The sequence below is a fragment of the Prosopis cineraria genome, unplaced genomic scaffold, assembly GCF_029017545.1.
Source record: "Prosopis cineraria cultivar Desert tree isolate PC_DT_omini unplaced genomic scaffold, ASM2901754v1 PC1, whole genome shotgun sequence".
NCBI classification, from domain to species: domain Eukaryota; kingdom Viridiplantae; phylum Streptophyta; class Magnoliopsida; order Fabales; family Fabaceae; genus Prosopis; species Prosopis cineraria.
In genome coordinates this window covers 35,993,790-36,004,306 of record NW_026555332.1, presented here as the reverse complement: position 1 = coordinate 36,004,306, position 10,517 = coordinate 35,993,790, and the positions used below count along the sequence as shown (strand labels likewise).

Sequence of the window (10,517 nt, the reverse complement as noted above, 5' to 3'; positions counted from 1 at the left end):
ATGGCAACTGTGTTGCGTTTGCACGCCCTCATCATCTTCAGTCTCTTTCTCTTTGCCTTCTCCATAAGTACTCTTGCCCACGATTTGCGTGACGTGAATGGCGACCCTTTATATAATGGAGGCTTATACTATATATTCCCAGTTTATACAGGAAACGGTGGTGGCCTTGAGCTTGCCAGAACTGGAAGAGATACCTGCCCTCGAACTGTGGTGAAATCTAGCTCTGATACCTCTAAAGGCTTGCCAGCTCGATTGGCGTCCCCATCTACTAGCCTTACTCTCAGATCAGACTTCCTTCTAACAATTGAGTTTCAACTGGAAAATCCGAGCATTTGCTACCGCGGTAGTAGGTTACAGTGGAAGGTTGAAGGAGAATCACAAACAGTGAAGATTGCTTCTTCTAAGGATGAAGAGGAGGTGTTTACTGGTCCATTTAAAATTCAGCCGTATAGAGGTTTCTACAAGCTTGTTTACTGCCCGGTATATCCATATAATGGTCGTGAGTGGTGTACAGATCTGGGAATCTCCATGGACGACCAGAAGAACAGGCGTCTGGTTGTGAAAGATGGAGAACCACTCAAAGTTTGTTTCATTAAGGCTGATCGCAGAGGTGATGAAGAAGACGAAGATTTGGACGAGTGAGCATTGTGTGATGATCGTTTCCTTTATCTCTCCCCTCTTCGGCGTTTTTATTAAGATCTTTATGCAGTCATGTTATTATTATATAAGAGGAGCTTCTTATCAGTTTCCTCTCGTAGCTATATATGTAATAAGACTGCAGTGTACCTGTTAAATCCTCTTGGTGATAAATAAATATTTTATCGATCAGTTGATGGCCTCTCTTAAATATATTTATGCATAGACGCATATGATAATCCTATATACTTATAGGAAACTTTTTAAAAACTTTTCATTGTTTATTTATGTCATTTTATAAAGTCTGAGAAGCAATTAATTATATTTTTGAAATATAATGCCAGTATATTAATAAGTATATTGGTGGATAAAGGGATAAGAAGGGAAGAGAAAGATGGAGTTAGAATTTATTGGAACTAATTAAAAGATAATATTCAAAAGATGAGACAATTTTAAGAACATTAACTAAATTTAAAGAACCTTTTATCTTAATAAATTTGCTAAAAATTATCAATATATAATGGGTTAAGGGTTTTTTTTTTTTTTTTTTTGCTCTAAACCGTAGGTTACAAATGCCTCCAAATTTAACTATGAGTTAATTCTGTCTTTCAACATTAAAGGTTCCCTCTATCATTACTTTAACTTTAAAAATACTTAACGTTCATTAGTCATCAGTGGTTCCATTATTTTTTTAATATTTTTTATGAGGTTAAGGGTATTTTTACCCTTCAACTTCTATTCGAAAGGTCATTTTTGCCTCATAACTCAATATTTTATATAAAAAAAATATAATATATGACTCACTAATAGTCAACTAACGATGAAACAATGACGGAGTAATAAGGAACGGAATCTTTAAAGTTAAAGGAAATAAATAACTCAATTGAGTTTTGCGACATTTGTAACTTTTTGTGTACAATTTAAGAATAAAATGACCCTTAATCCATATATAATATATAGAAGTAGAGAAAATATAAATAATTAATTATACGGGCCTATTTCCCCTCGCACAGGTACAAGACAAGGGATGCACCGTATTAATTAAATCCTCTATAATTAACAAATATTTCATCTGGTCTTATATGAGTCGTTTCTAATTATTTCATTGGAACTAGGAAAATTTTAATTAAATAATTTATATATTGTCTAAAACCAAAAGAAATTTCTCCATCTACCCTAACCAAACACTTAATTTTTGACAATGTGAATAATTAACAGGACAAGTATTCAGGAAAACCAACACGATTTTCTTACAAAGAACTCCTACAATTTAATGGAGTATATGATTTAAAAACCTATACATCATTCCAATCTGAATTTCAGGATGTCACTTAGCAAATGTTTTTTGTGGGTGGTCTTAGAAATAGTGAGTTAATTGCATGCATAGTCCAAGTGTAGGACATGCGCATATGCAGTAAAAGAAAACACTGTCCATCCTTGAACTCCCCAATCCATATCAAAGACATGCATGCGTAACAGGAATTATCTTTATGCATGTAACAAAATGCTTTTCATTTTGACAGCACATATTATTTTGAAGCCATAAGTTGGTACCTAATACATCTACGAACGGAAGAAACAAAAGACCATCACATGATGAAGACCTGTATACTAAAGGCCCTACAGCTTTTTCCCCCAACAAACCTGCGAACATAATGAAAATCTTGTTGCGTTTTCATGCCCTCATCATCATCTTCTACCTCACTAGCCCACCATCATCATGACGAGGATGGCCGCATTCTACTCAATGGAGGGTGGTACTATATATTCCCAGATTTTAAAGGAAATGGTGGTGGTCTTGAGCTTGCCAAAACTGGAAGTCAAACCTGCCCTCGTACTGTTGTCTAGGCTCGTTCTGAGAACTCTAAAGGCTTGCCAGTACAATTGGCGATTCCTGTTGAAATTGTCCATCTCAGACCAGAATATACCCTCACCATTGAATTTTTCATCGACAGCAAAACCCACCCACTTGCCTCCGATAGTCTAGTTACAGTGGAAAGTTGAAGGAGAGTCACAAACAGTGAAGATTGTTGCATCTTGGAAAGAAGAGAACATGCCTGGTCCGTTTAAAATTCATCCATATAGAGATCACTATAAGCTTGTTTGCTACCAAAGTACTGATGAGTTGCTATTAGACAATGGTGAGTACTATCAAGATCTTGGAATCTCCATTGTATTATAACATAAAAGAAGTCTCACATCTAAAAATTAAAAGATAGATTATAAATATATAAGCTTAGGAAGTATTTAATCAAATGACTTAAGCTATTTTGGTAAAGTATATTAGGGCCGTGTGAAGATGTTTCGAGACCTAAGGCAAAATTATTAATAAAACCTAGCATGTGTAATTGTCCCTTCGAAAAAAAAAAGCACTCATCATTTTTTACAAAATCATATATTAAAATTTTATAATATAGTGATCCTAATAAAATACTAAATTAATTCAATAGTGAAAATTAGTGTTAACAAAGTGCTCCTATTCCATCTTATATACTAGGATAGAATATTAACAAGGATATGGGATGGCAGTACATTTTTAACAAAAAAGATATAATTAAAACTAATAATATCAATGATTAACGTGAAAATCTAATAATAATTATACAAATTATAAAAAAAATTTTAATAAAGCTTAAAGGTATCACGTTGATAGTTTAAGACTACACAAGGTCTTGATGCTAATATTTTTAATGTTTTAGGCTTTAGAATAAGAAAAGGAGAAAATGAAAAGTAAAACTGTGAGAATAATTTAACGCAAGCTAATGTAGTGTGAATTATTATCTTATGGATCTCACTATTTTTTTTATGTAGATAATAAATTTAGCTCAATAATTAATATTATAATGGAAATAATTAGAACTTTTCAACAAGAAAAATGATCAATACTTTTTAGGGAGAATTACAATCAAGTTCTACACAAAAAAATTAATTACTGCAAGGTCCATTGACAACTAAACTAAACTACATTGATAATCCTATTGTCAATGTAGTTTAGTTCAGTTATCAATGAACCTTACAGTAATTAATTTTTTTGTGTGAGACTTTAATATAATTGTCCCTACTTTTTATTCTCTTTCATCTACATTTAAATATATGATAATACAAATATCAATTACACACACATATATATACCAGGAGTATTACTAATTTTTTGGAGGCCTAAGGCAATTGCCTCACTTGTCTTATGGCTTCACGACCTTGGAATATACTATTCTTAAGCATATGTAATATAAAAAATCTAATATGATATCACAGCCATTCGATTGGGGACAAAAAAACAAAAAGAGAGAGATAGAGAAAAAATAAAAGAATGAAAGATAAAAAAAATAAGAGACTAAAAAGAGATAGAGAAGAAGAAAAAGAAATTAAATATATCTGAGACCTCTAAGACTAAAAAAAAGTATAAGCCCAAGCAAGAAGAAGAAGAAGAAGAAGAAGAAATGAAAAAAAAAAAGTATTAGAGGGAATATTAGAACATAAAAAAAAATTTCACATCTAAAAATTAGAAGATAGATCAGAAATATATAAACTTAGGAAGTATCTAATTAAATAGCTTAAGTTATTTTGGTGGAGTATATTATCCTTAAACATACTTAATATAAAAAATATAATACATTGACGAGCACAAGTGCACAACAATAGGCGTTTGGCTGTGAAAAATGGAGAACCACTCGTAGTTCACTTCGTGAAGACTGACCGAAGAGGAGACTCTGCTCGAAATAGCATTGTCTGTCTGATGATGATCATCCCTTGGGGATTTTTCTTTGTTAAGGCTTATGCAGTCATATGTTGTTGTTGTACGAAGAACTTCATATCAGTTTCTATCGTTACTACGTAATAAGACTGCAGGTTATTTGTGAATGACCACATACTAATTACACTTAATCTGTAAATACAATAATAACATTTAATCCAACCCCTATCAGAAATTTTGTCATATAATATCAAATCCCAAATTTTTAGAGGAACAACATACATCAAGAGTATTCAGATAGTGAGGATTGTTTAAAATTTTAGAAAAAAATGAAAATGTATCTTAATGATTTTTAAATATTAATAAAAACCAATGGCATATGTAGCATTATAACATTGTATTATTAATTAGAACCCAGTACAATTGGCCATTTAGGCCAGTGAATCAATGAACCAATCCACTAGCCAATTCGATTAAGAGTTTTGGACATGTTGACTATAGGTTGGATTCCCCCCTCCCCTCTCCCATTTTTGAGATTAAAATGTCATATTTTTGAGTTAAAATAACAAAGAAAAAATATTCATATTTTTTTGGTAAAAGGAAGTGTAGATAAGTTGGTTTCTGAACACTTATTAATGTTAGGGCATACCTCTAGGCTTTGAGAGTGCTTACCAATAACGAATCCAGAAACAGATATTCAAACAAAAAATTGAAAACTAATTAAAATATGGGGGCTAATACTAATTTTTACATTTTTTATATGCAAAAATTTAAAAAAAAAAATCCAAAGGGGCAATGATCACTACTGCAAAAAATACATTTTATACCCCTCAATTTACATTACTTTTTGTAAAAGTGACATAAAAAATAGATACGGTGATAATTTTATAAATAAGTACTGAATAATTAAATATGTCTATGTCACTTTTCTTAAAAATGATGTAAAAAAATAATATTCATGTCATTTTTTAGTCAAGGATGTGGATATTTGAAAATAAATTATTTTAAATTAGAATTCTTTAATGCATTATCCATGTCACTTTTATGAGAAAATTGACATGGAAAATAATCAACATCTCTTTTTAATTAAAATGGATGTGGATTTAAAATTTTAAAAATTTAAAATTATAATTTCTAAATCTATGTCACTTTTATTAAAAAAGGATGTAGTTTTCATTCTTAAAAATTAGAAATTTAAATTTATAAAATAAAATATTCTACGTCACTTTTTATATAAAAAGATATGTGGATTTGATTGAAAATTTTGAAATTTAAACTTAAAATTTAAAATGATCCACATTGATTTTTAAGCAAAAAAGATGCGGCTTTAATTGTCAAAAATTGTAATATTTAAATTTTATATTTATAATAATTTGATGTTATTAATCACGTCAATTTTTTGTTAAAAACTGACATGGAAGTAGCTTTATCCACGTCACTTCTAATTAAAAAATGATGTGGATATTGGTACCTTTATTTTAAATTTGAACCCCTCTCCCTCATAGACCCTCGCAAAATCAGTTTATTTTTGCTGAACCCCAAGTCTACTCTATTTCTCTCCCCACAGTGAGCCACCACAAGACCCATGGCAAGGCGAGTCCACAGCTACACGAGACGACGGTGAGGTGAGACCCATGAGGAGGCGAGACTCATAGCTGCCACTCTTCTGAGTATAGAGGACATTTTAGAAGAGAGAAGACTGCACACAAGATCCTTCAAAGTGGCTTTTATTGGCCAACCTTGTTTAAGGATGCTTATGCTTTTGTGCTCCAATGTAACCGCTGCCAAAGAATTGGTAACATCTCTAGGAGGAATGAAATGCCTCTCAACAACATGCTAGAGGTAGAATTCTTTGATGTGTGGGGAATAGACTTCATGGGACCATTTCTTAAGTCATTTGGCAATGAATATATCTTGTAATTGTTGATTATGTCTCAAAGTAGGTAGAAGATGCTGCTTGTGTGAAAAATGATGCCCAAACCGTGTTGAAGTTCTTAAAGAAACACATTTCAACGAGATTTGGAACCTCGAGAGTTATTATGAATGATGGAAGAACTCATTTTTGAAATAATCAATTTCAAGTTCTATTGAAGAAGTATGGGGTGAAATACAAGGTAGCATTAGCTTATCATCCACAATTTAATAGCCAAGTTAAAATTTCAAATAGAGAAATCAAGTCTATTCTAGAGAAGACTGTGGGAGAGACTAGAAGGGATTGGTCATTAAAGCTAGATGATGCTTTGTGGACCTATCACACAGCATATAAAACTCCAATTGGCATGTCTCCTTATCGATTGGCTTGCTATTTATCAGTAGAATTAAAGCATAAGGCCTATTAGGCTATGAAGAAGCTGAATTTTGACTCCAAAGCTAGTGGTGAAAAAAGGCTTCTATAATTAAATGAGTTTGAAGAATTCTAGATGCAAGCCTATAAGAGTTCAAAGCTCTACAAGAAGAAAACTAAGAGGTTGCATGATAAGAAGATCATCCCAAAGAAATTTAAAGCCAAACAACAAGTCTTACTCGTCAATTTGAAGTTGAGGTTATTTTCTAAGAAGTTGAAGTCTAGATGATCAGGTCCTTTTGTGGTGGTTCAAGCATTCACCAATAGAGCTGTTGAATTGGAAGGCCAAGATGGTGAAAAATTCAAGGTGAATGGTCCATAGCTGAAGCACTATTGGGGTGGTGAAGTGGATCGTCAAGCATCCACCATCCAATTATCTAATATAACTTAAGGAGATGAAGAGTCAGGCTGAAAGACTATAAATCAAGCACTTTTAGGAGGCAACCTTAGCTCTTAACCTTGCTTGTGTGTTTAGTTTGATCTTTGTGTGTTTTTAGTAGATTTATATTTGGTCTTATGTTTTGTAGGTGGTGAAAGATCCTCCAATAAAGAAAAGCATATGTCAAGGGTACAAAAAGGAAAATCAAGAAGTTCGATAGGAAATAAGCATTTTTCAAGGAAGTTAAACTTAAATTAAGCTTGTTATATTGATTGAAACTTATTTTCCATGCTAAAAAGGATGTTGAAATTGCTTGATGTTATGACTTCCTGTTTTTTGGATGATATTATGGTTCTTGGGCGAATGAATTTTTAATGCTGTCAAAATTTAATTTATGCATGATTCTGGGCTGATTTGAGCATAATTCATTGGTTAATTGTGAATTTGATAGACTTGGATTGCTTTTGAATAATTGTGATAGTTACTTATGGCCATCTATGCTATTCTTGGTTAAAAGTATGTTCTAGTAAAAGCTAGGTTCACAAAGGCCAAAATTCTAATACTGATGATGTTTCTAAGTACTGTCGTGCCTTCTATACCATGCACTGTGGCGCATTAAATTTTTGAAGATGAATAATGGGCTCTCTATATCCAATGCTGCAATGCACTATCTTCGCACTATGGCACATATATCACTTCAAGCATGCATTATTTGTACCAAGAGCAGCGGCACATTTCCTTTGCGTTGCAGCACAAAGCAATCACCCTAAAAAATGAGCTTTTTGTATCAAGAGCTATGGCACAGTGCCTTCACACCGCAGCACATACAGCCATTTTGTGTGAAGGGCCGCAGCACATTTTGATCACACCACGGTGCATTAGCATTTTTGTTCTAAAAATGCCTTAACTTATAGTTTCATTCGGCTAGAAGCCTTTCGTCCTACATCTTCTCCCTCTTCTTTTCCCTTCATCTCCTTCAATTTTAATGCCATCAACCACCATTTGCCTTATCGTGAGCTACGCTGTGTGCTTCATCACCATACGTCGTCTCTCACCTTTATCACACCACCACAGTCCATCATCTCTCTCTCTCTCGTTCACCATTGTCCTAGTCCTCATGGTAAACCTCACCTCACCTCACCTATCTCTGTTTCTCATTCTAGTCGGCCACCCTTTCTCTTTAATCACTCACACACACTTTCACCTCTAACTTCATCGATCTCCTTTGCCCCTATACGTCTCACCATCTCTCATCTCTCCCTTTCATTCATAACTACAAATTTTGATTATGGGGTATCCTTTGGTTGAGCGTAGGTGTGGCTTTGTTGCTCGAGCTTACTGCTAAATGCTCGAGCTTGCTCTTTCTATAGCCTTATTTCCTTTCTCCTCTTGCTCAAGCACATATAAACCTGTGAAAGTGTGAGGTTTATTTCTTCTTGCATTTACTGATAATTAGTGAATAGATTGATAAATAGCTATAATTTTTGAGCTTGAGGTTGCTAATTAGAGAAGTTTGATTCTTAATTGAGAGTAGGATCAGTGAACATTTCAATTTTGTCTAATAAGAAATTGATTTTTCTTTTGGCTACAAAGTGTACTGTGGTGTGTGCATAATTTTTTCTAGTCTTTTGAAATTATTAGTTTTAGGGGATAACTGTAGTTCAATGGTTTTGTGTTAAGAAATTTTTCATATACGTATTAGCTTGAGGCTTGAATTCTGTTGGGTGGAAGTGTGGGGTAGTTATTTAAGATTATTTAATGGTTAATTTCTAAGGTTTAGTATTGCTTAAGTCTGGGAGATCTTTTTAGGTAGTTTGGGTTTTTCGTTTTCTTTCATTGTTCTTCTTTTTTGCTTAGTTGTTCTGTTTGTTTTCTGTATTGTGTGCTTTTGTAGGTTAATGGCTCTTAAAAAAAGAGTTCGAATCCATCATCCTCCTAAACCTACTCCTGACCACATTAAGTCTGTCACCTCCTCTAGAAAGTTAGTTCAAGAAAAAGAATTTCCCTCCACTGACATGGCCAAGAATTTCTATAAGTGCGCAGGCTTGTTAAGACCTAGGTTAGAGGGTGTCCTTAATTTTGTTCTAAAATTTTACTCATTCGCTGCAACTTACTCCACACTTAACTGCCGGGTTAGGGGTGTTAGAGTTAGAATCACTGATGAGGAAATCCAAAGACACTTTAACTTGCCTACAGTGGCTAATTGTCAGTATCAGTACCTTAAAACTCGTATAGATGAGATCCCTTTTGCCTTTATTGCTGAAACTTTAGATGAGAAGGGAATCAATAGTTGGAGTACTAAGTGGGGTCATGACATTTATTTAAATAGGACCTACCTGATGGTTGAAGCTAAAATTTAGTTTCACTTCATTAACTATAATCTCCAGCCTCGAACCCATTTTACTGACGTTCGAAGGGACACTGCCTTACTCATTTACCTCTTGATGACTAAGCAATTTATAAAGCTTGTAGCTATCATTTATGATTTCATTCGCTGTTCTCTAGATCATTCCTCCACTTGTCTAGTCTTTCCTCATTTCATTTCCCAGCTCTGTGTATCTGAAGTGTACAAAGAGCTTCATCTAACCTCGCTTTTAAGCCTGACAAACCTTTTGTCTACAAGAGCATCAAGCAATATATTGTTCAAAGTGGTGAGGATATTGGTAAGGAAGCCTAAATAGAGGTTGAGGGTGACAATGTGGACCGAGCTGAGCCTAGTTACTCCCTTAAGGGTGTCTACTAAAGTTTAGACAGCCTAATAGTTGATGTCAGAGGTCTTCAAATTGGCCAGTCCAAGATGGACCATTTATTGCACAAAATGGCTGCACATTGAGAGATTAATCTCTACTCTAATGAAAAGGAGGCAGTTGATGGTAGTAACAATAAAGAAGTAGAGGGTGAAGAGGACTTTGATATCAATGATGATGACATTGCCACCGAAGGCGAAGCTAATGCATAAGAGCTATGAAGGACCATTACTTTCTTTGTTTTTATTTTCTCTTTTTTTTGTATTTTACTGCTTTAAATAGTTCATTGGAGGATTTTTTTTTTTACTTGTGCCAGCTACAAAAGGCTTATTTGAACATTCTATCTAACTTGTGCATAAATGTTGAATCTGATTATTGCTGTCTCTAATCTCTCTGACTTAACATGTTTTCATAAGTTGTGGTTGATGCATTGCTTCTTATATTGCACATATTTGTACAGGTTTAGTCGTGTAGAAATCATTTGTTATCCTCTCTTGCAATCAAATCTGATGTTTTTGCAGTTAGTGATTGCTTGTGAGAAGGCCCTCTTTTTTCCTTAAATAGTAGGGACATTGTTTATTTTAAGTTTGGGAGTGAGGAATGCTCATTGTGGTGCAGCTTTTTGTTATTACATCTTTTTGGTTGTTTTGGCAGGCATTTTGATTTTTCTAAATTTATATTTTTTCTCGTCAATTTTATTATTGTGGAGTTAAATTA

The 10,517-nt window shown here is 33.6% G+C and overlaps 1 protein-coding gene across 1 annotated transcript; it reads left to right on the top strand.

Moving 5' to 3' along the window:
- On the top strand, positions 1-642 carry LOC129293854 (trypsin inhibitor-like). The gene has a single exon (XM_054932006.1). The coding sequence runs from the start codon at positions 1-3 to the stop codon at positions 640-642; it is 642 nt and encodes a 213-aa protein (XP_054787981.1).
- Positions 643-10,517: the final 9,875 nt, after the last annotated feature.